We start from the raw sequence: 25814 nt of genomic DNA on the forward strand, positions 1-25814 counted from the left end.
TTCAGAAAAGTGCAGATTTTGAAGGATAGCTGTGTATCAGTTTTGGAAACTGGTAAAATTCAGCTTTAAGTGAATACTGGATTGATTTTTTTTCTCTACTCCTAGTCCCCACCCTACAAACTAAAGGCTAACACCTCCATCTCAGAAAGCAGGGTAGAAACAAACCTAGACAGGAGCTTCCTTCTAGTTCTCAAATAGAACCGCAGCTGCTATTCAAAATACAAGAAAATATTACTTCCAAATCGGCAGATCGAACTTCAATCAAAAGCAGAGATACAAGAGAACAAAGGACTGAGCAGGCATAAGGAAAACTCCTGCTGGGCCCTGATCTAACATCTGAAGGTGGGGAAGGTCCCATGCACACACTGGTTTGTTACCTCATCTCCAGCAAAAAGAAAGAAATGTGATGGCAACTCCAACCATCCTTTCCCATGTTGTGGCAGATCAATCAGCTGCTTCACACCTCAAACCCGACTACAGGTCATCAAGTCCCCCCCCCCCCAAACATGCCTACTGAAAATGTCAGAAAGGCACAAATGTCAATTCTTTAAGAAAAACCAAGGGTAGACACCGAGGTCCAAATTGCTTGCACTTTATGGAGCTTCTATATTAGCAACGGACAAAAGCAACCATCAGAGTGAATTGTATTGTGGAATTTTAACTCTCTTGTTCAACCAAACCTTGACAGCCACTTGGGCTGAATGAAGATCAGTTTTAATTATCCACAACACCCTTTTGATATTCTGCAGTTCTGCATATGTTGTGGCCTTGTACGTATTTTACTAAATGTTTCATATTCTTTTCTGCCAACTACCTTGGGAAATCTTTGTGCGGTCCAGAAGAGGCAAGGGCTTTCCCCATGAGTTCCAGCGTGAAAGAGCTGTGTGCATAGCAAATGGAGCAGAGCTTTGAAACATGCAAACCAGCTGCAGACTCCAAGTACTATGTGTAAGACTTGTGTGCAATCAGTGCTTTGAGGGAGACAAGCAGCTGCACACCCCACCACTCTATAGTTTCTCAGTTGCTACCAGAAATACAGAACATCTGGAAGCCAGGAGGTTTAAAAGCTGCTAACTTTCCAACAACAGCATTTCAGAGAAACCAAGAAATGCCCTTTACCGAAAGCACTCAAAAGGTAATAGTTATTAACAGCTGATAAATAGGGGTTAAGTTTGGCTGTGAGCATCTGGAGCAGGCACACACAGCAGAAGACACAAGCATCTGTCGCACTCGAGAGAAGTCCCTTTCACAGTGCATTAGTGACTAATGGAATGGCTGAAGAGGACATAAGAAAAATAGTTTTCCCTTCCCCTGCTATCATCTTTGGGATAATATTTTAAACCTTTGTGGATGTGAAAGACATGCACACCGCCCATTTCCAATCATAAAAGATAATATAATGGAAACAGATTATACAGATAATCTAACAGATGTAAACTATTTATTGAATATTTGCCACCAATATCGTTAAATACATCATCTTGCAGTTTTTTTGTTTGTTTTTTTGCTTTCAAGTTAAAATGTCAGAAACAGAACACCAAATATTTACAATTCTTATAAGGAATGTTACATAATGACACATTAAGGCGTAAATTCTTTTGGCTTATAATTCTGAAAAGAATGATAATAGCAAAAAAGTGATGCAAAATCTTCATCGTGAGATTATGATTAAGCTACAATGTTTTTACAAAAATATGATGTAAGATGGCAATAAATCCCATTCAAAATCCTGCAATAGGTCCCTTCAACTGGGACTGATAATTTATACAGTCAAAACTTTAAAGTTTACATATAAAGGTATCCTATCCACCATTGAAAAGTACAGCTCTCAACATATACAGGGTTTTTTTTTCAGGCCACAGTTTTGAAGGTCTGGAGTATCAAGTTGGTTTGATGAATTAGTCGGTTGGCACTTATGAACACATTTATTGCCCTGTTGTAAGAAACAAAACATATTTCAGCAGCAGAACGGACACCTGAAGCCATCAGATAGAATACATTTCAAAAGTTATTCAAGTGGAATGGAACTAGTGTCGATTTCAGTGCTGCTTATTTTTCAGGACTTACAACTCCAAGCAAGAATGCTGATCAATTGATCATTCAGTGCTAGAGAGGAGCAGCACCTGAACTGATAACTTGAACTAATTAGGTTGTTTGTTTGTTTGAAGTGCCCAATAATTAGTTTCTCTCCCCACAGATTTCTCTCCAACCAGCTGAATGAATGACATGCAAAAAATACTTCATTTGCACAAAACATTCCACATATTAGCACACCTCTCACCTCCAATTCTGAAATAAGGAACTCATTCACATATTCTTGCATAGGATCCCTTCAATAAAGGACACAATGAGGAACACATCTTTCTTATTACCAGTGTGAGCAAAGAAAGTAAGGTGGTCTTAACCATCTTAAATCCTGTTACAAAGTTGACACATTTATGCTTCATTTTTGTTTCTTAAAAGTGTAACTTCTAAAGCATTATTAAGCTACTTTTCCAGATGTTTAAAGTGATGTACCTCATTTAAAAAACCCATAATAAAATAAAGAAGAGAATTATAGGAACAGTTCAAAATACACTGAGCAACTAACGTCTCAACTCTGTACTGACGAGTAAGTCCCTTTGCGGTGAATGTCTTTGTTTATTTCATTAATCTATATACTGCTCAATTTCAATTTTCTCTAAGCAATGTAAAAGTAGCTGAATACATCTTCTTCTTTTTTTGAAGTTGAGACAAGTTGAAAGTTTAAATCAGAATTCTGGAATTTGGTTTAAATACCTACTTGGGGGGGAGGAGACTTCAAAAAGTATTGGAAGTTCAACAGAGAGGGGACCCATCTGAGCGCAAATGGAAGAGTGCTCCATAAAATTGTGCACACAACACTGAACACACAGTTCCAGGTGGATGCAAGCTATGCATCTGAGCCACGGCGGACCACTAACAGTGACTCTCCTACCCCCAAACCTCAGTTATTGGCTAGGGAAATAATAAATCAGGTGGTCCTTGAGACATCCTGGATCCAACTTGTTAAAGGCCTTGTAAATTAATGTAAGAGCATTGAACCTGGCCCAGTAGCATATATGAAAATACATGGGCCTTTTCCCTAGGTAAGTAGATATAAGATTGCAGCCCAAATCAACCAAATGCCTGCCAAAAAGGTCTTACAGCTCTTGTGGAAAATCACAAAAAGGGGCTGCTCTTCATCTCTAGAGGCAAGTCATTCAAAGGTCGTGCGGCCAAGGCAGTAAAAGCCTTAATTTTTCACTATCACCACTCTTGCAAAAACTGCTTGATTAGCCAACCACAACTATTATATGGGGCAATAAGAGAGTAGGTGAGTAGGTGGTTTGTAGGCAACAAAGGGCCTTATAGGTCAAACACTGAATTGGGCCTGGAAATAGTAAATAGCACAAAATTGGATCAGTGTGCTAATCCTGTGGTGTTAGAAGGTGAGCAGAACAATTCTACATTGATACTTCCATGCCATCTTCAAGGGAAGCCCCACGTAAGAGCCATGGGAGCACTGTACACAATAATATTCCCCCCACCGACCAGTGTTACACACATTGGCCAGGATTCAAATAATTACTTTTGGCAGCACCCAAATCCTGGCACATTGTCAAGGATGTTGTTAACTTTTTTCAAAAGCAGAGAACCCCACAAGCAGCAAACGTGAAAAATAAAAATTTGATAAGACCATAGCAGTAAAATCCAATGACCTACATACACTTGCAACCCCAGACAACTCAGCTTTTATGCTAAGTAACGCTAGAATGAATTAACAGTTAGTGAAGGCCATCAAACTCAAATGTGAGTGTTGCTTGGTGAGTAAAAGTGACTTTTTCCCCCCTTCATCCTCAGCTAAATCAATTTCACTTCTTGTTTGCAAATTATACCCAGTAACAGCATGTGTTAGTTTCACTCTTACTAACTAATGAATTCCTGGGCTGCCCAGTGTTTAACAAACCGGAATAATACCATATAGTAGTATAAACTTTAAATAAACTGAGCACTGTACAATGCCAAAGACTGGAGAAGTTTGTGTATATCAGCATTGTCCATTTAACTCCAACTACTATGAACCAGGTCAAGGAACAGATGGATTCTTTTCCTCCTCACTACCCAGAGCTAAAATCGCTGTTTGAGAACTTCCATCACTGGCTGCTGTAGCTAGTCTTGTTGCACATGCTTCCCCTCATGTGCAGTACACCACTAAGGAGCAGTGAAAATGCATGCACTCCTGCAATGGCATACATTAAGTGCCAACTGCAAGAAGGAACTGATCAGTTGGGAAAGTGTGGCACAAAGACCAGACCAAGTGCCTATGTAGTTCAGCATGCTGTTTCCCACAGTGGCCAACTCTCTGAGTCCTCTTGTGCTCTCCCAAAGTTGTTCCTTAGCCACTGGTACTCAAGATACATAATGTCCTGGACAAAGCATAAAGGCCTCTTGATTACTGACCAGGGACGTCCTTCCACCATTTTCTCCCAGTATGTGTTCCTTTGGAATCCCACTTCTATAGCTGGATACTCCATTTCAGCTATCCTGGCTTATAAGGAAAGATATCTAGACGGTCACAATTTCCATAATCTCTGAACATCAGCCATGCTGGCTGAGTCTGATGGGAGTTGGAGTCCAACAACCTCTGGAGGACCAGTTTCCTCATCTCTAAAATGGCCATTAACTTGACCATATATGATAACTACTTTTAGGAGACTTCCCATTCCTTATTCCTCCTCCCCAAACAATCTGTCACAGCAGCATTAAATGTGTTAATTTTAGTTGGGGAATGCTGGACAGTGTTGGAAGAGCAGAAGAAAACATGCTTGGATGATTTTTCCTGTTTTGAAGCCATCAAAAGTTTCAGTATTTAAAAAAAAATCCCTGATTCCCAAGAAAAGTTAATGTTAAGACTGAAAACATGGCAATCTCTATAGTAACAGGCCAATCTATTTTCGAACACTTGTTGAAGTGTGTTAGCAGAAAATGAAGAAGTGCTTAAGACACTAGTCAGTACAAACAATACTCATTGCTGTTACAAAATATTTTAAATAAATATTTAGAAAGAAGGATGACAGGGAAGACATAACAAATTCACCAATTCGAAAAACGAAAAGAAAAAAAACCCCCAAGCATACTTACTTTCCATCTTTAAAATAGGTTTTCAAAGTGTCGCTGAAACTTTTAGAGTATTTTACAAACTCTTTCTTTTGGTGCTCAAGTGCCTGAAATATACATATGCAAAGAGTCATTCAATCAAAGCCTCAACCTTCATAAACCATTTTTATTAGCCACTGGACACTGATTAAAAAGATAAACAGAAGAAAATAAGCATAAGTGCTGTGATAGCAAAATTCTGTTTAAGAAATGAAACGACTAACAGCACTTCTGTAAATGCATCTGGGAATGTTTGTTTACAGCAACAAAATTCATACAGAGCATATTAGAAAATTATATTAAGCCTTAAATGTAGCCACTGCAGACAAAAAAATCCACAAATACTAAAAATCAGGCAGTAGGAAAAACTAGTAGCTTAGTGACAGAAGATTGGTTTTCATTCTGTTTGCTTCTTCCTCTGCAAGTTTATTTGTCTTAACTGCCAGTGGTTGTTGAAATGATTTACAATTCCCACCATCCAAGCATTATAAACTGCGGATCCTTTAATATTTATAGTTACTATGTTTATATTTCTGACAAGCCAACATAGCAGAATTTAATTCACATACCCTCCGGTTCTGGTATTGATATTTCTTGAAGACATTATTTACTGTGTCAAGAAGTTCCTTTATTGCACTGGCGATGTCCCTATTTGGCAATGAAAAGATAATTGCAACATCTTTTAAAATTAGACTAACTCAATGCAGAATTTTAATCACTTCCAAAATTATGTCTGACATGTATTTCTAAAGGATTTGCTGTCTTACAGAATGAGTTTTAGATATGGCACAGCAAGAGTGAACACCAAGAACTAATTAGATTATATAGCATTTCAAAGTCCAAATTAGGTTTAATGCAAGCCTTCCTATGTGGAAAGGTAGCATCTGCTGGATTTAGAACTCGACACAATAGTGTTACACAGCAGGAGCTCTGGACTATCCTCAGAATGATACCCTCCCTTCAGAGGAACTCTGAATATATACTATGAATAAAATGAACAGATATGAAAAAGTGACCCATGATTCACCTTAAACTATTTTGTGAGCACTGATCTCATGAATTGAGGCTGTTATCTTGTCCTACCTAAGTCTCTAGGCATTTAAATAAAGTTAAACCACCTGGAAGAAAACTGTCACAGCAAGTATCATTGAAAGCAATTTGATGGCAGTAGCCCCTCTCAGAATTAATGGATACAATTTCATCTTGTTCTAACTTGGCAGAATTTAAGGTCACTCTACAACAAGACTAAACAGCCTTGCGCTGGGGCTAATAGAGGTCAGGAGAGAGAAAAGACAGTTAACACTATGATCTGTGGACAACTCTCAGGTTTTTACAATTACAACCAAAGCCACAGAATCCTCCCCAAAGTCACATGTGAAATTAAAATCATAGCCTGAGAAGGATTCAGACAAGCATCTACACCCAAGGCAGCAAGTGTGACATTAAGATGTTTGGAGTAACTGTGCATATTCAGGTCTACTTCAGCTTCCTTGCAGTTCATCTTCAAAAATGCCTATCAAACTGCCACGTTAAACCCAAAGGCACAAAAGAGTTGGGATTATAATTTGGCAACTGAAGCCGGGTAGCAGGTCTTCTATGTTTACTACTGCACAACTGGGATACACTTTCCCATTTTTTAGGTTTGGGATTCTGTGGGCAGCAAGCTATTCAATAACACCCCCCCCAAAAAAAAAATTAGTTATGTCACACCAATCATGCTTGCAGCTGGTGACTTCAGCATAAGAGATTGTGGGAAAGTTGGGTTAAGAGGATGAACCTTAATGGGAGCTGGAGGGATTAATTAAGATTTGTGGAAGTGCTTTCTCTCTGATCCTAACAAATACTTCTCAATGGGAGAAGAATTTTAAATGTATGGGGAGAGGGGGGATTAACTACTTCAAATATTCTTGAATAAGTAAAGGAGTGCAACTGGGACAAGAAAATATGTGCTCTCAGTCTACCTGCTACAGCACCATGCACATGATTTTTTGCACATTTTTTACTGCCTATCTGGGAGCTCTCCCTAGGTATGCAGAACCCCCTCCTACTCAATCTGCGGAGAGCTCAATTTTGCTGCCCTGTGGATAGGCAAAGTGCCTTTAGCTTAACTAGTCAAAAGAATCATGGATCAACTTATACAGAAGTTAATTACACCAAATGAATCTCAAAACTAATTTGAAGTTTTTTAAAAAAATTGGCTCCAATGAAATGATTCAAATGAATGTGCAAGCTTAACTCTCTCATGGACTGTGGCCTTTTACTTTCTCATCACTGCAACGCAAAAAGGGTTTTAAAGTTATAGTCATAAACATGGGAGCGTTTTTAAATATGCCATGTCACAGGGCACATCTAAATTGAGAGGCCATGCAAGCTCTGGATGAGTGCCTAGATGAGAGGGCCAGATTTTCTCTAAATTCTGGCAAGACAGACATTTGGGCCAGTGACCTGCATTCGATGGGGTTTTACTCCCCTTGAAAAACTAGGTTTGTAGTCTGGGGATGCTCCTGGATCCACCTTTTTTCTACAGGCCCAGGTGACCTCACTGGCTAGGACTGAGGACTGCCTTTTAAAGGTAAAGGGACCCCTGGCCATTAGGTCCAGTCGTGACCGACTCTGGGGCTGCGGTGCTCATCTCGCTTTATTGGCCGAGGGAGCCGGCGTACAGCTTCTGGGTCATGTGGCCAGCATGACAAAGCTGCTTCTGGAGAACCAGAGCAGTGCACGGAAATGCCGTTTACCTTCCCGCCAGAGCGGTACCTATTTATCTACTTGCACTTTGACGTGCTTTTGAACTGCTAGGTTGGCAGGAGCTGGGACCGAGCAACAGGAGCTCACCCCATCACGGGGATTCGAACCACCAACCTTCTGATCGGCAAGTCCTAGGCTCTGTGGTTTAACCTACAGCGCCACCTGCGTCCCAGGATTGCCTTTTACTGGCTGATAAAGACAGTTATGATCATTCTGGACCACGATAGCTTGACCACTGTCACCCATGTGCTGGTAACCTCCAGGCTGGATGTCTACAACATGCTCTATGTGGGGCTGCCTTAAAGTTGGTCCAAAAGCCGCAGGTGGTACAAAATGTGGCAGGTCAACGGTTCACTGGGGCAGGAGATTGCCAACACATTATCCTGCAATAAATAACTGCATTGGCTGTCACTTGGCTACCAGGCTAACTTCAAGGCATTGTTCCAGTTACAGATAGGTAGCCGTGTTGGTCTGCCATAGTCAAAACAAAACAAATTCCTTCCAGTAGCACCTTAAAGACCAACTAAGTCAGTTCTTGGTATGAGCTTTCGTGTGCATGCACACTTCTTCAGATACCGTATCTGAAGAAGTGTGCATGCACACGAAAGCTCATACCAAGAACTGACTTAGTTGGTCTTTAAGGTGCTACTGGAAGGAATTTGTTTTGTTTTTTCAAGGCATTGGTTTTAACATATCAAACCCCATACAGCTTGGACCAGGATTCCTGAAATATCATTTCATCAATCACTATGCTCTGCAGAAACCATCTTATTCAGAGTTCTGACACCTACCCTTTGGAATCCCCTCCCTTTAAATACTATGTTGTGTTTTCAGTGTCTACTGAAGACCTTCCTCTTCCCAGCAGCCTTTTAAGTAGAGATCTTTCCCAGTTTTTCATCTGCACTGGAACTGTTTCTGAGATGTTTTATTATCACTTGTTTTTTGCCACTGTGGGCTCTTTTGGGAGGAAGGGCAGAATATAAACTGATTAAATAAATAAAAACAGATGCACATATGGGTCTTGGCACCACTGGAAGTCAGTCGCTTCTAGTGCCCATCATAGCTACTCTTTAGGTAGACACTGTGACAGCCTCTTTACCCTTAAAAAACTTGATAAAGCTATACTGCAAACTGGCACATGGTTCCCTTAAGGTTAGAGGAAGTCCCTTTTTTAAAAATCTGATGGAATGCTTAAAGTACTATTATAAGTAAGAGTTTATTACGGCAAACTGGGCAAAATTGGCATTGCTGTCCATTGCCAAGTAACAGATGCTGGTTAAGCTGCTGTAGCCACTATTAGCACTGCAGCGGCTAAAGTCTATCCACAGCTTGAACAGCAGACAGAAAGAAAATTTAATTTTGAAGCAAAAATTCACAAGCACCATACACTAAAATGATAAAAACCATAATTTAAAAACACTACATATATACTGTAAGCAAAAAATACAAAGCGGGGGGGGGGGAGACCAGCATAAAATATAGGTTTAAGGAAAGTCTTCTGCTTGGATCAGCAAACTAATTTAGACAGGAGCACTTACTTGATTGTCTGAAGAAACCTCACTCTGTCATTGATTTCATCTGGAATCTTACTGAGAATCTGTTTAAGTGCTCGTGCCTTTTCATTTAAGTCTTGGAATTCTGGCTCTGGCCTTTCAATCATATACTCTGAAGGGGGTGAGAGAGGGAAAGAAATTGGTTACTTACTGCAATAAGATTAGTTTTCTTTTTCAGTGGGGATTTGAGCCTGGGTCTCCCCAAAAACCACACCAATGCACAATGCACATGGTGGGCAAGAACTGAACTATGAACCCACCCGGTTTTCTATCTTCAGTGTAAGACAATGTAGGTAACTGAAGTCCTAAGACATGTGCCTGACTGCCTGAAGGATGCTTGAGGGACATGCCAAAGCAGGATAAGCAAATGGTGCTCTAGGTGTATGAGGGGTATTTCAGAGCCAGTAAACAGAACAAAGTTCTGGATTTGCATTCAAACTGCAATTCTGTTGAACTCACAATTATTTTTCATCTCTTTTAAAAAAAATAAAAAACACATTTCATGATAGAGTAGTTTTAATCAGCACAATCACAGAAGTTTAGCAGAAATACCTTCTACATCGTCAGCTGCCATGCGCAGGAGAGACTCAGTAAAGTTAACTTCAACACTTTTTTTCTCCAAAATTTTTATGATGATATCTTGTGTGAGACCTGGATTTTCCTTCTCAGCCTGCATTTCAAATAAGTTTTGTTTATTTAGTACACCAACAGTCAATTTGCACGCAGTAAAAGATATCCAAGAATCACTACGGGTTCTAAACTCTAAATTATGTTTTTAAAAGCTAACCAAGCAGCACTGCACCATAATAAACATCCAGTTCTGCACCACCATTTTCTCCTTGAAAGGAAGACCTATATTTCTTGAACTGCATCAACATTTTTCATTTGTAACTTTGCCCAGTAAGCCATTTCATTTATTTCTGTGCAACATTTATTTCTATGCACTATAACAACCTTTCTTCTTCTTTTTAACCCAACTGAAATTAAGGGACAGACTTATTTACATGATTACATTTAAGTCCCTACAACATTATAGGCTGCACAGAATTAGGTACGTTCAACTTATCTTCATAGCTCTTATCTTTAGATACACCAGAATAACTTTTTCAACAGCTAGCAATGTGCATATCTTGTAACAGTAACAGGAGATAATGAACTCCACAGAGGGTAAAAAGGAGCTGCAAAACCTCACATTTCCTACATCCCATGTCTTACACTTTCCTCAGAGTGCTTTTACAGTATTGATTTTTTAGCTTTTTACAGAGGATATAACATGAAGTAGTAACAGTCAACCACCACAGTGATGACTATACACACTATGAAGTAAGATTGATACTTTCTGCTCCACACACCTGTGCCCAAATTCCTCTCAATTATAAACAAGGAAATCTGCACTCCCACTTCACATGCTTGTTTCTCAGAACAGAATCTAAAGGTAAACTCCAAATCCCAGGCCAGAGACAGGCTATCCTAGGCCACAAATACTGTATTGATCTTCTGTCCCTCCCTATCCCAGTCCACCAAGCTAAAGAATGGGACACCATCTCCTGCATCACCAAAAGAGGACCGCTAAGGAGACATCAGAAAGTGCCCTTTCCCCTTTTACACTGGGAGGCCCGCCAGTTCAAAAGCCCAAGGCCGAATCAATTTATTGGCTTTAGTGGTGTGCAAAATCAGGGACGATTCACTCCCCGGCCAGCACCTCTTTAATCTTCTACCCTCGGGCAGAAGATATATCAGTCGTACCAACAGGCTAAAAAGCAGTTTCTATCTGTGGGCTGTTAGGCTGCTGAACGGAAAATAATATAGTGCAACTGACTTTCAGGGTTGGTGTGTTGTGCAACAAGCGCACAGAGTGCAATGAGATTGAGTGTTTGTGGGGGGTGGGAGTCTCGGTTAATTTCATTGTACACAGGTTGTACATTGACAATAAATGCATCATCATCATCATCATCATTATTATTAAAATGTGCTTGTGAAGTAGCTCTCATACAAGCCAAACTGCAGCATGCAAGTCATTGCTTCCTGAACCAGCAGACCCCTACTCCCACCCCGGTGCTAGATGGAGATGCCCAAAGGACCTCTGTAGCATTAGCTTAACAGAAAGATGCCAGCCCAACCATAAAAGGAAGATTCCAAAAACTCCCCAGACAGCTTATTCACTGCTCATCTACTCTTATGGGCCATAATTCAGAGAACCAGATTGCTAATTCTGGCTGCTCAGTGTGTCTTTTGATATTGTTTGCCTTTAAACAGTGGCCTCCCATGTTGCATGGCCAGCCTTTCAAGAAATTAAGGGGACTTTCAAAAGCAGTTTGCAATGCAGCATGGGAGAAAAGAGTACGTGTTTGAAGGGAGAAATTTCTAAGTGCCAACTGGGTTTGTGAAATCTTTTGAGGGCAAATGCTGAAGCTTCTAGATTCATGTTCCCGATGTTGAACATAAAACCTTCCTCATTGAAGCATAAGAATATAGCTTCTTTTCCTACTGGGTGAATTTTCTTAAAGCATTTCAGAGTGTCCACAAAGCCCCATAACCAGCTGCTTCCTAAAGTTAGCTAGTTAACAAGAGTGCTTTGCATCTTTCGCTTAAAGATACAATTTTCCCAGGTACACACTTGAGTCTTCTAAGTTGCCAAAATTTCTTCTTGAACCATGGCACACAAAAAGGAGTATAGTACTTTCAAAGCAAATTCTACTAATGCCATATCAAGAAGTATTTTAGTTCCTTGTCCCTGGAAACCAAGCATTTCAGAAGCCGTAATATCTCTACCAAAAACAAAAAAAAGTTGGGAGTGAAGTTGCTTAAGCTGGTGCAGTTATGCTTCAGTAATTCATGCCCGCTTAGTGACAGAAGGTAAAAGAAAAAACACTGAGCTTACATGCTGTCAAAGTTAAACTGTACTCCTAGACAAGAAATGGGAGAGTCTGAACATAAGCCATACAATTTGGCATTATTTTCTTCATAGGGCCAGAAATTTAACCATAACTTCTTATCCATAAATAAAGCCCACTTCTACTAGAAGAAAAAATGTGCAACTGATTTACAAAGAGTGCAATTGTGCTCATTCAAAATACAAGATTGTAAGTAACAAGCTAAAAGCTTGTGGCAAAAGAGCACTGCTGATTAAAGTTTACAATACTGATTAACAAATAATTTTGATATGAAATGTTTAACTATGACTATATTCCATTTTACGCATTTGTTAGAGGAATGATTGGTTTTCCCATAACAAAATCTAAATAATTTTATTTGAGACACTTGCAGTTCTTTTAAATGGTGGGCAAGGTCGCAGCCACACAGAATGTAAAGCCATGCTTTCTAATTTCTTTGGTTCAAGCAGCAACAGTCCCAGGAACTACAATGAGTGGAAAAACTCATTGGACTTCCCACCATGCTCTTTGTGCTCTAGCCCAAAGAAGAAAACAGATACCAAGGGATAATCACAGCTGCATTTCTAGGCTCTTTAAGAAACACAGCCCAATGAATGCCACAGCAGTCTTTCCAAAGGGTGGGAAGCAAAGCTGGGCTAATTCCAACTCACTTCTCAGACCTCAAAACCAAAGCCAACAACAGGGTTAGCACTGCATGGCTATCTCTGCTGTATCTCCTTTAAAGTACTGTGAGAGGGAACCCTTTTAAGCCTTTTGCGACCAGGAAAACAATACAGTAAATGACAGGAAGAAGAGAGAGCATGAATGGGACCAGGTTTGAAATGGAAGACTGGCATACCAAGCTCAGAGAAAAGGAGCAGAATCTCCTTAACTGTCTGCAAATCTGGAATACATCACCAATGCCATAGGGCATAGGCATTTAACTTATGAAGTTAGACCAAGTCAGGGTATCTAGCCCAATACTTCAACTCTAGAAGGTCTTCAATGTCTCTGCAAAGGTCATTCACAATTCCTATCAAAGATACCAGAATTTAACTAGGACCTTTAGCATGCAAAGCGGATGCTTCACATCCGAGCTACAGCCAAACAGCAGATAGCTTTCTGCCTGTCTCAACCAGATGCATGCTAATTAGTGCAGGAAGTGGGATTTGTCTGGGGTCCCTAGGGAGAAGAAAAGTAATGGATCAGGACAGAACAAGACCAGTAGCTAAATCCGGTATGCAGTTAATCCAATTTTTGCATTGCTGTATGAAGCTGATGTACAAATACACACAATGTTAATTATTCTTACCTTAATAAAAGCTGCTCTCAGTGTCTGAGCTGCAGATAAATTTACTCGTTCTAGCTGCAAGGTGGAGTTAAAAGTAAATTGTTATACTAATATAAAACATGCAAAACAAAAAACACTTTGCCTTATGAAACTCCACTTCCAAATTTTCTGTCAACTTACTTAAGCTGATTCTATGTTTAAGAGTAGCAGGCACCGCTTCTCAGCTCAAAATTAAGGGTTCACACAGCCACTTACAAGCATAAAATTAGATAGCATGGTGATTTTTTGCTCTCTATATTCACATGGCAAAACGGTTCTGTGAATGGAGCAAAGACCTGAAAATTACTGGTTATCTGGTAGAATTTGACAGCTGGTGGAGAACCATTTCCACAAAGGCCAAGGTTTTGACTAACATACAGCCAGGGGTGGTGCAGTGATGCGTTGCAACAATCCATTCATAGGACAGACAAAAAAGGACTCCTAAAGATTTACAGTTGTGTTTAACAGACTGAAGGGTGACAACTGGAACATAGCTTATTACAGACAGACAGAATGAGATGCTTATACTTCCAAGGAGTGTGTAATAATTGCAAAGATAATTTAATATTTATATATTATTTCTTTTAATGCACACCAGAGAAGGGCTGTTCCCTTGCATACTTAAACAAAAACAAAAGTTCCAGCTTCCTGGATCAGCAAATATTTCTGAATTTTAACATTTTAAAACAGGTCAATTCTGTGAAACTGCAGAAACATAGTATAAGACTTTCTGCCATCTCTGTGGCTGCCTAAAACCTGGATACTAATTAAAACCAACTGAGTTTACATTTCAGAAACTTGCATATGCTGAGAAGTATCTTGAGAGCATATAAGTCCTGAAAGGAATGCCAGAACTAAGAAACAAACTGGAGCCAAAAAAGTTAAGGTTATAGATATTGATTTCATGGAAATAAGCCAAGCCAAAGAAAGATAGAAAGCAGGACTCATTAGAGCAGTTTGTAAAGACTTGGTAGAAAATGTTAGCTTACCAAGTATAAACAGTATGTTAGGGTATCCTCTAACCTCCTGCTTCCCAAACACTGTAATACATAGAAAATCAACTAGAAGGCATGTTACCTCATTAAAGACAGGATACATAACAGCATAGAGAGGCATGGAAACCATAGAAGTGGTCTCTGCTTCATTCTTCATCTCTTCCATTGTCATCCTCATTCAAAGACCCACTCTTGAAGAAAATGGCTATCAAAGCAATGGACTTCTCATTCAATGAAGTGTTTCTTCTTTCTTCTAGTTGTACCAGAATGCTTAGAGCACTTTAAAAAACTACCCTGGAAGGAAGGGAGAGAGAGAGAGAAAAGGTTTCATTATGATCAGTATCACCTTTCAGACAAGTAGTACTACCAAAAATGTAATGCAGTAGATTCAGTACTGCCCCAATAAGCTCAGTTCCCTTCTAATCAAAGTTCAAATGTGCTGCAGGTTAGCTGATGATCTATATGCAATTAATGCAGTTCTTGAGGATTTATCACAAGTTCTCATTTCAGCCACTTTCTTGAAAAGAGCAATGAAAATGAGAAATGATGTCTTTAAAATGCTAAAGGTCAATACTATTTTTACAATTTATACAGTAAGCGTTCATCAGCGCTAGCAAAGTTAGTCATACATCCAACAGTGACTTGCTTGGAAAGTGATCAAAGAGACCCAAAATAGCAAGTAACATGTAAGCTGTATGTATGCCAGCATAATGTCATCTGCAAAGGTAAGCGCCGATAGTCTATCTAATAGATTTACTATTTAGGTATGACTATGCTGTAATAAGTTTAAAATGTACAAAAAGCTACACAAACCTCTATGCTTAGGTTGCTTTAAAACAAACAAAAGTCTCAAACTCTGTTTTCATAAGGGTGTGCCAGCAACTGTTAGCTCAATGGAAAATAATGGTTCATGAAATGGAATCTGGTTTGAGATCCTCCACCCTACCCTGCCCAGCCCAGCCCAGAGAACAGTGGACCTGAATTTCAAGTATTGGTAAGGAATTACTCCTATTTCACGGAGGATATGAAAAACTATGCTGGAAAAGCATTAACCAAGTGTATGCCTAAAAAATTGATCTTAACAATTAAGTATGCCAACTCTGACACATCTGAAATATTTTTTCATCCTCGTAAGAAGTTTGTGGAGGACATATATGTTTCAAAATATCTATTAAATGGATTTTAATAATATGACAGGTAAAATTAATCTAGTCCATTGGTCTTCCACCAGTGACCCAGGCAACACAAGCGGGTTGCCTTCAACCCAAAGTGAGTCACAAAGCAACACAATCTCTTTTTTAGGTTATGTGTTAAACTGATAAGAGAAAAAGCAAGGAAGAATCATAGGATTGTAGAGTTGGAAGCGACTCTGAGGATCATCTAGTCCAACTACTGTTTAAAATCGTGCAGGCCGAAGACTTGTTTCGTGACTTGTATGGGTCCAATTGCGACCATGCGGAGATCTCTGGATGCCAGGTTGGCAACTGACATCTCCAACTGGCTGGCCCCTCCAGCTTTTTTAAGCAGGTAAGCGGAAGAGCTTATTTATTGCATTTATATCCCACCCTTTTCTCCATGGACTACAGTATATGTTTCCCTCCCCATCTCAGTTAATACCTACAATGTCCCTATGAGGTAGGCTAAGAGGCTGTGACTGGACCAAGGTCACCCAGTGAGTTTTATGACTTGAGTGGGGATCTGAACCCTAGTTTGACATTCTAATCACTATAACACACTGGCTTCCTAGAATACCGCTATGGGTGAGCTATATTAATTAAGTAAGTAAATAAATATGGGTAAAGCAAATCTGAAATATTTTCCTTTAAGCTTGAATTTGTTTTATTCTAGATTGTTTTATTTGATGTTTTAATGTGCTGTAAACTGCTTTGAGATTTTGTTTGTTTAAAATACTGTTTAAACCCATATAGAAATGAGTAATAATTCCCACAGCAAAAAAAAAGGCACCTAAACATTCCATTGTAGCAACTGTAACCTAGGTTTAAGATGCCATTTGGCAATTGGCTTATATATGGGTTGTAACACCAACTCCAACCCCCTGCATTGCAGGAATATGCAGCTGTCCTGTATGGGTATTGAACATGCAACCTTGGTGTTATCAGCATCACACTCTAATCAACTGAGCTATAAAGTGGTACAGTGGAAACTGTGAGCAAAGGAGATGGAAAGTAAGGGGGAATGAAGGGAGAAAGAGCAAAAGAAAGATTCAAAGTTTCCTAGATTTCAGGATGGACTAAAGGAAAGTGCCAAGTCTGAAAAGGTTGAAAATTACTGCTCCAGTTTCTACCAAATCACTTTATGATCCTGTCTCATACAAAAGCTAACTTCCATTATCCATGCATTGCCTCAGTCAAGAGCTCCTCTCTTATTTCCTTCACCTTTAAGTATAAAAACTCATTTTGAGGTTAATGTTAGCTGCACAGCCTCTGGAATGTCAGGTTCATCTAATAAGGTATTGAACAAGTACATTCACTCACCCAAGCATGAGTAAATGGGTAGGAAAATGGGGGGGGGGGAGGGAGAGAGTTTAAAGTGATGCACATTGGACCAAAAATATTTCACATATACACTCATGGGGTTTAATGGCCAGCAACAAGTCCTTGGAGTCAAAGTGGATAAATCAGTGAATATGTTAATCCAATGTACAGAAGTTGTGAAAAAGACAAATTCCATTATAGGGATCATTAGGAAAGGAATTGAAAACAAAATTGCAAATATCACAATGCCAATTTACAAATCTATGGAGTGATCACACTTGATGTAATACGCAGAGTTCTGGTTGCCTCATCTCAAAAAGGCAATTGTAAAGATGGAAAAGGCTCAGAAAAAGACAAGCAAAATGATCAAAGGGATGGAACAACCTCTATGAGGAAAGGGGCTTTTTTAGTTTAAGGGGGAAAGTAAGTAAGCGGAGATTTGGTAGCAGCGCATAAAATTATGCATGGTGCAAATATAGTGGACAGAGCAAAGTTTTTCATCCTCTCTCATAACACTAGAACTCAGGGACATCCAATGAAGCTGAACACTGGAAGATTCAGAACAAAAGAAAGTACTTCTTCACACAGCCAGATGGGAGGGGTATAAATAAGAACATTAATTATTATTATTATTATTATTATTATTATTATTATTATTATTACAGTTACAACTCTGGAGTTTTCACCCACAAGTAGTAGTGATGGTCGCCAACTTGGATGGCTTTAAAAGAGGATTAGACAAATTCATGTAGGTTAAGCCTATCAAGGGCTACTAGCTACAATGTTCTACATCCACTGTCAAAGCAGCATGCCAGTTGCTGTGAATCACAAGTGGGGATTGTTATACTCTGCTTCTGCTTGTCTGCTTCCCATAGGGATCAGCTTAACTACTTTGAGAGCAGGATGCAGGACTAGATGGACCACTTGCAGGCTCTTCTTATGAGACATGAGGATAACCAACTCCACAAGTACTGCCTGCAAGGCTGGTTTTATCTAACCTCACGTTGAATTCAGCATTTCACTGGCAAAGAGAGGTTAAGTTTTGAAGAAGGAAGATGACATCTGTCTAGCTACACTGCAGTAAATTTACTGGTTTACAGACAAAAAGCTTAGGGGAAGCTACAGCAAGGCAATTAACCTTGACCAATTTTCTAATGTATATTCTCTCAGCATGCAAGCCAAATAGAAAAGCAAACAGAAGCTGGCAGCTGTGTATTTGGCCAAAGTACAAACATATTGCCAAGCCAAGTTGGCGTACACTATTTCTACACTTAGCTTTTTACAGAAATTAACACTCATGCTTTAGAAGAGACTGCAGCCTCCAGTCAGGATTTCTGAAAATAGCTGAAACTGGATTTCAAAAGAACGTTTTGGGCTAATGAAATGTACACCATCTTCTGCTCCCAATAAACTCTCAGGTGCCACAAAGCGCAATTACATAAATGTGCACCAACATATAAGAAACCTGTGTTTTTTCACTCCAATGGTAAAAGCAGTTAACACACTGCTGTAATGCACTGCAAATACCTGACAGTCGGTAGTGCACAGAGCTAGTAATAATAACAAATTCAGGTACTGGGCATCATCATCAGCCAATATTTAGGCACCTTGGCATTGGAAGAGCCTGGAATTTTTCCAGGACCAAACAGAAACATTAGCAACACATAAGCATATGAGAGCCCAAATTAATTTGTTTTACTTCTGTATTGAACTCAAATTTCAGGTATGCTTTCAGAGCTGAAACTATTTCATATTGAGAGCACCAGACAAAATTATGAGCCAGGGTGAGTCTTGAACAGAGCTAAATTTTCAGTTCTCAAGTACCAGCATCAAAAATCTAGGTGTGTAGGATTTTATCAGATCCCAAATTTTGAAGGGGAATATAATTAAATTAGATGAAGAATGAAATACTTCCCTGCTGGTTTGTTCTATCTGTTGGGGAGATATAGCAGTGCTTGGAGAGGACAGAAACAGGACTCTTAAAGGAAACTAACAATTATCCTAAATGGAAACTCACATACAATTGTCCAAAAATAATCTAACTTTTACGATTTGCATACAATGCTCTGTTTATACTCTTACTTGTACAAGTGTTCAATATATGGCAACTTCTTCAGTGCATACACAGTCATGAGTACCATAATATTCAGCATTTCTCTACGTAATTATTTTGACCTAGTTTACCTTGATATGCCACAGGGGAAACTGCTATTAAGAACTACCTGCTCTTAATGAAGTCTGTGAGAAGATTTTCATTCCAGAAGAGAGCCTGTTCTCTAAGTCTCCGGAGAAGAAAGCACTAGCTTGAAATTTCAGTCCCACAGTTACTAACACCTTTCTTTCTTTGAGCTCTTTATTGAGTTACCTGCTTTTTAAAAAATTTAATTCTTATTATTTTATCTTATCACGATGACTAATGACTTACCAAACCCAGGGCAGGTACTGCCAAACCAAATCAGATCACAAGGCAGTTTACCACTTCTAATAGTAGCTAATTACAGCTGCTTAAGGGGGAAATGGGGCCCGTCAACCTGGGAAGGTAGCTTATCCGGAAGAAGGAAAACTCTGATCCTAAAGCTCTGCTGACTTGCGGCTATACTCATGCGTGAGGAAAAACCTGTACTCGCTGCCTTTCAGGTCACCTTTGAGAGAAGAAAAGGCTAAGGAGTAAACCCTAGACAAATCTGGAGCAGACTCCCTAAGACGGTTGGGAGGAGTCCTGTACTCCTCCTTTTGGCAACTCCTGCAGCCAAGCTGGTGCCAAATGTTTTGCTCTGCTTTCCTTTGCACCACATCAGTGAAGCACCAGGTGAAAATGTTCATCTTTAACCAGGCATTTGGTTGGTTGTCATCCAATGCCCTATTAAAAATGTGGGGGTGGGGGGGCTTGTTTGTTTTTATTTTGATTATGTATTCTGTTTTTATATTGTGATTTAATCCTGTTAACTGCCCTCCGGATGCAGGGCGAAATATAAATTTAATAAATAATAATAATCTGGGCAGCCCAGGACCTCCAACCACATTGCCCAGGCCTGCGCCCTGAGGAGGTCACCTGGGTGCTGCTAATGCAGCAAAAACAATGCGGGAGGCAGCACATACGAGTTACCGGTCTCTGTAGCCACAGCAGGAGCTGCGATTTTCCAGCTGCCTGGTTTAAGCCCTGAAGTAGCAGTCCATTGCCCAAGACAGACAGATGCCAACAACAGTTGCTTAGGAGGTGGTGGCAGAAATGTTTTCAGCACCATTTAGACATCAGTAAGTAACCTTCGCCCATTCTTCTGTGCTTATCTATAAAACTATTTAGTGTTTTTTGGGAGAGCAGTGCTGGCCAAACATCATGAATTTAACAGAATGGCCCTCCATATTTGATTTTTAAGCACAATCCAGGAAGTCCGTGTTGACCTCTATAGTGCTAGACTCACTTACAATGGAAAATGGCTGCCTAACTGCTACAGAACACTATCTGCTAATGATGTGCTACAGTCTGTGGCAAGAACAAGAGGTTTACATGGAGAACAACATTATCATTACTGTCACTTAATTCTACAACTTCCTACCCTTGGAATCTGTCAAAGTTTAAGAACATTTCAGCTGTGATACAAAAACAGTATACTGTTTAAGTGTCTGATGGTCTGAAATAAGCATGTTTATTTAAAGGCTAACACTTTTCTCTCTCAAAATACTAGTAAGCTGCCACGGTTTAGAAACAAGCAACAATACATTTCGAATGAAAATAGCTTTTCTAACCAATTTTTGCTTCTGCAAGTACATCACTTATTTGCTTACCCATTATTTAAAAATTCTATATAAATATAACAGATTAGTTGCTATTATTAGATTAGATTTCAATTACAAAACTAATAAATAGGTCTAGGGTTTTCATTAAGGGCAGTTCCAAATGACAAGTTTCCTGGTGCACAAACACAGAGCTCTTCTTCATTTGTTATGAAGAATCCAGGCACCTTTCTTCAATGTTTTTTCTTTATTTTAAAAAAAAATCACAGGGGACAATCATATGGCAAGATCCATCAGGGCAGGCAGTTTAGGATGCAATGGATCTGTTTCAGCTAGTGTTAAGCCCCCAATCCCAGCTCAGCCAAATATGAGGTGTAATTTGTTCTTCCTAACTGAACCGAAGCTATCTGAACCAAGGCCAGTGTAAGTCCTCAAAAGGGGGCATTCCAATGGTGGGACTGGGGCAGGGGAGAATGGATTTAGGCTGGATCAGAAGCTCAGTCACACAGAACTCTAATTTAAAGGATCATTCTCTCCCTCCACCAAGCTTAGTCAGAGCTGTGTCAGACCCACTGATGACCAGTGTTTGGATTTGGTGTAACTTTCTGCTGGCTTAATTTATACCGGCTTGCTTTCCATCAGTTTCTTGTACATAGGATTGCTCACTGTCACATTGCAATATAAATTTTCCCAACTATATGAACATTTACAAACAAAATTGTGTTTGTATTATTGGGCACTGAACTTTCCAGAGCAGAGACAATATTATTCTGGCACTTGGGGAAATGCCATTCTTTCACCAACTAGTACATCTTTTAAAACAGAGCATCCTGCGTATAATGTGGCAGCATAAGGATCACAAGCCACTTCTTGAAACTATCAGTAAAAAGCAATACAATTCATTACTCCTGCTCCTCCACCATATCTGCAACTATTTTGTGTATCTTTAAAGTTTAATTATAAAAAATAATGAATACTACCAAGAAGACTACCTAAACCACAAAAAGTATAATTACATGGACATTCTGAATGGTGTGGGATTACCATTTATCTCTGACCCTAAAAATGACTAGCAATATTAGCAGTGTTAGAAACTCAGATACATAAGCTAGGAGCCAAATGGCTCCTTAAACTCAGGTTTCTGTCGCCAAAATGGAATGTCTGGTTGCCATTTTTGAGCAAGACACCTCTAAAGTCTTATTTTTCAAATGAAGTACTGATTGTCATTGATTCTCGGTTAAATATCTGGCTAATTCAGATGACAACTGTGAGCTAGGTTGAGAATTTTGAGAACTTAGAGAAGAAAAGTCACTTGATCCAGGGACAGTCCACATATATTGCCCCATTCCAACCCCTTTTTCTGAATGGTGCAAAATGTGTCTGGTGCCTGGCTAATTTTGAACACTGATAAGTAATGCCCTAATGGGAAAAGCAACATTTTGCTAATGTATGTTTTAAAATTTTTTTTAAAAAACCTCAAAAAGAAGGTACGTCAGATGGTAAACAGCTTTGTACCTGGCTATTTCTGTAGTCTTCATTAACTTATAAAAACTGAAAAAACATTCAAATCCATATGACATGGATCAGTTTCATTTTCTGTTTTTCAGATGCATTATGAGATAAACAGCCCATAAAAGAATCCAGGCAACTCAAAAGATCCAGGAACTGCCACTATCAACTGTATAAACACAAGAGTTTCACATAAATGAGTGTTAAGCCAACAAAGGCTTCAAATGGAATGAGCACCATTACTACACACTAGCCACTGTCATTAGATTAATCTCTCTTTACCATGAAGCAATACACTAAAACAAAACAAATTCCTTCCAGTAGCACCTTAAAGACCAACTAAGTCAGTTCTTGGTATGAGCTTTCGTGTGCATGCACACTTCTTCAGATACTTTAAGGTGCTACTGGAAGGAATTTGTTTTGTTTTGACTATGGCAGACCAACACGGCTACCTATCTGTAACCAATACACTAAAGATCAGCACCACTTTTTAAGAATCCTACCTCTAGACTTCAAGACTGCCTGCCTCACAATTTCAGTATACAGTGGTACCTCTGGGTACGAACGCTTCAGGTTACGAGCTCCGCTAACCCGGAAGTAGCTGCTGCTGGTTGTAAACTTTGCCTCAGGATGCAAACGGAAATTGCGTGCCAGAGGTGCGCACACAGCAGGAGGCCCCATTAGCGAAAGCACGCCTCAGGATAAGAATGGTTTCAGCTTAAGAATGGACCTCCGGAATGAATTAAGTTCGTAACAAGAGGTACCACTGTTCAGTATTTACTGCCTGGCATTTCTCGCCAAACAGCCCTGTTCCCTGGCCATGTTAGAAAAATGGTCTCTAAAATTCTCCAAGTCTCAGGATTCCAAAGCTGCTCAGCCTGGTCACATCAAGATGGAGACACGTATACCCCTCTTGCCTTCTCCAGCTAAAAAATGGGAGCCTTGGTTCAAAAGGCAGAGGACCTATCAATAACAATTTGTCTTTGACAGCAACCTGCATGCTCAGTTCAATGACTCCAAAGCAAACTCTTTAGTTACTGTACTCACTCTTCTTGCCTTCATTCTACCAACCCTCACAGTACTTCCAAGCCACATGACAACATAGTATAACCTGATAAACAAAATAACTAAGCTATGCCCAATGATGTGCGGTGGGAAATTTCCAAAGTGGAACGATTTTCTAAGTTTTATTTTTCCGCAACCCCCCCCCCATTTCATTAATTCCTTTGTGACAACGAATCATAGAATCGTAGAGTTGGAAGTGACACCAAGGGTCATCTAGTCTACCCCCCTGCAATTTAGGAATCTCAACTGGATCATACATGACAAATGGCCATCCAAACTTTGCTTTAAAACTTCCAAGGAAGGAGAGTGAGTGGATAACACACTACATGTGCAGTATTAGGTAAACTTGACCATTTCAAAGTCTTCAGCTTTGTTTACTAAATATAAGCAAAATAAAGATGCAAAGGTAGATCATTCTCTAGGTTATCCCAAATCTTAGCAATAAAGATGGAACATTTTCAATGGAAATTACTCTATGCAAGTTATCCTAATATGCCAAGGATTCCCCCCCAAAAAGTACTCCCTCTAACTGCCTATACCTATTCTATTACCACCCCACTCAAGAATCCAACTCCACCCTCTGTTATCCATGCAAGAGAATGCAACAACTGCCCTTGCTATATCAGAGCAAAGGTCCCACCTAATCCAGCATTCTGTTGGAATCCCCTGCAACCAATGGCCCAAGAGCCCTCTTCATCATACCTATTCTTCAAGCCCTCCACCAAGCCATCTCTAACAAGCACACCAGCTCTCCACACTTGAGAGATGGACGCGGACATGCGCATGTGTGGACACACAACAGCAACACCACTCCAGTGAAGTACTGGTCTACTGAAACAGATGAAAGCAGCAAAAACATACCTGGGCTACTTCCTGCTACGGGCTGTATAATATTGCAAAAATCTTGACCGAGCGCCTGTCTATGAAAGCTACTCCTTGCATGCAGTAAACTGAGCACATGTTGGAAATGAGCACCCAACCTTTTCCACGATATGCCAGCTTTCCTCACCATGCCAGAAAGCATTAATAAAAGTAATAATAATAATAATAGTAATAACATGGCCCACCACATTACCACCTGCAACCTGAAGGGAGACAGTCTCTTTTCTTCTGCTATTTACACAAACCAGGCTTGTCTGGCCTATGCTGCTGCTCTCCTCTTTCGGCAGAGGGAGGAATACATTACTGCCCCCAACCCCCCTGCAATATTATATTATTATTCAGCATAATTACTGGCATAATTTAGACAAAATACCGTCAAGGGGGGAAATTATATTTATTGTATCTATCTGCAAACACACACCCTCCCTTGCTTCAAGAGGACTAAGGTCTGTCCCCCATCGAGACTGCTTCCTCTTCCCGGTTCTTCCCCCCACCCCACTTCTCTCTCTCCCTCCGACCTTCCCCGCCTCCCCTTGATGTGTATTTGACCCCCCCCCCCCAGCACGGAAGCCACCCTAGCCCCAAATCCTCCCCAACGGGACACGCCATACCTCCCCGCTTCGCAGCGCTGGCACCTGCGCCCCCCGCCCCGTCCCTCGCCTCCCAGGGAGACGGTACACCGGCCTGGCCTCTCCCGGCAAATCTCTTCCGCTTGGGAGATCTCGGGGCGGGGTCGGGGAGAGGCCCTGCCCCTCCGGGGAGAAGGCTGGCTGGCTGGGTGGGGGGACCTCTCCTGCTTGGGGCTCCTCCGAGCTGCGCCTGACGGGAAGCAACTAGGCCCCTCGCCGGCTCTAGCCCGGCCACGGGATTCTCCAAGGCCTCTTACGCCTCCGGGGCGGCGTAACCTCTGCGGCGCGGCTAGGCCCCGCGCAAACCTACCAGTGACCCCTGCGGACATGGCCGGCGCTAATGATAAGGGTAATAGGAATGGCTGAGGTAAACGACGACAACGGCGGTAAAGGCCGCCGGAGCCGCAGCAGTTAAAGCTCCTTACCTCCCCTCCCTGCCCCACCCGCCCCTCGAAGCCTTTTAGGGCTCCCGAGCGGGCTCCGCCGTCGCTGCTCCCGGAAGTACCAGCCGGAAAGGAAGCGCCCTCCTCCTCCTCCTCCTCCTCCTCTCGCCCGCCGCCGCCGCCGCCGTTACCACACAACCAGGCGTTGTCCGGAACTAGCCGGCGACCGCGCGGGCCCATGGGACCTGTAGTCCGCTTCTCGGAAAGACTACAGCTCCCGAGAAGCATTGCGGGAGAGACGAAGCCAGGCGACGGAGGGGGGGAAAAGGGAGGCATGAGAGGGGCCAGGAGGAGGGGGGGAGAACGAACCAATCAGGGCGCGGGACTGGGGAAGGAGGCGCGGCGTTGACCATGTATGGGAAACAACGGGGCGGGGAAAAGGGGGAAACTATTCCAGGCG

At 40.8% G+C, this 25814-nt stretch overlaps 1 protein-coding gene and 2 long non-coding RNA genes across 5 annotated transcripts; 1 reads left to right on the plus strand and 2 right to left on the minus strand.

Annotated features, from left to right (window-relative positions):
- Nucleotides 1–1424: 1424 nt before the first annotated feature.
- On the minus strand, nt 1425–25585 carry PDCD10 (programmed cell death 10). Of its 3 annotated transcripts, none has more exons than XM_081862861.1 (8): nt 25477–25585; nt 14739–14950; nt 13644–13697; nt 10011–10128; nt 9444–9570; nt 5727–5805; nt 5143–5225; nt 1425–1933 (listed from the first exon to the last, which is right to left on the minus strand). In XM_081862861.1, the coding sequence occupies exons 2-8, from the start codon at nt 14832–14834 to the stop codon at nt 1852–1854; spliced, it is 639 nt and encodes a 212-aa protein (XP_081718987.1). In that variant the 5' UTR covers nt 14835–14950; nt 25477–25585; the 3' UTR covers nt 1425–1851. The 3 variants fall into 3 exon arrangements, with proteins under 3 accessions (XP_081718987.1, XP_081718986.1, XP_081718988.1); XM_081862860.1 differs by lacking the exon at nt 25477–25585 and adding an exon at nt 25282–25393; XM_081862862.1 differs by lacking the exon at nt 25477–25585 and adding an exon at nt 24954–24972.
- On the minus strand, nt 3850–5133 carry LOC309342434. Its single transcript, XR_014156810.1, has 2 exons — nt 4515–5133; nt 3850–4114 (listed from the first exon to the last, which is right to left on the minus strand). It is a non-coding gene; the product is annotated as an uncharacterized lncRNA (long non-coding RNA).
- On the plus strand, nt 8215–9248 carry LOC309342406. The gene is made up of 2 exons (XR_014156781.1): nt 8215–8340; nt 8583–9248. It is a non-coding gene; the product is annotated as an uncharacterized lncRNA (long non-coding RNA).
- Nucleotides 25586–25814: the final 229 nt, after the last annotated feature.

Source organism: Podarcis erhardii, assembly GCF_964252035.2.
Source record: "Podarcis erhardii genome assembly, chromosome: 5".
NCBI lineage: Eukaryota > Metazoa > Chordata > Lepidosauria > Squamata > Lacertidae > Podarcis > Podarcis erhardii.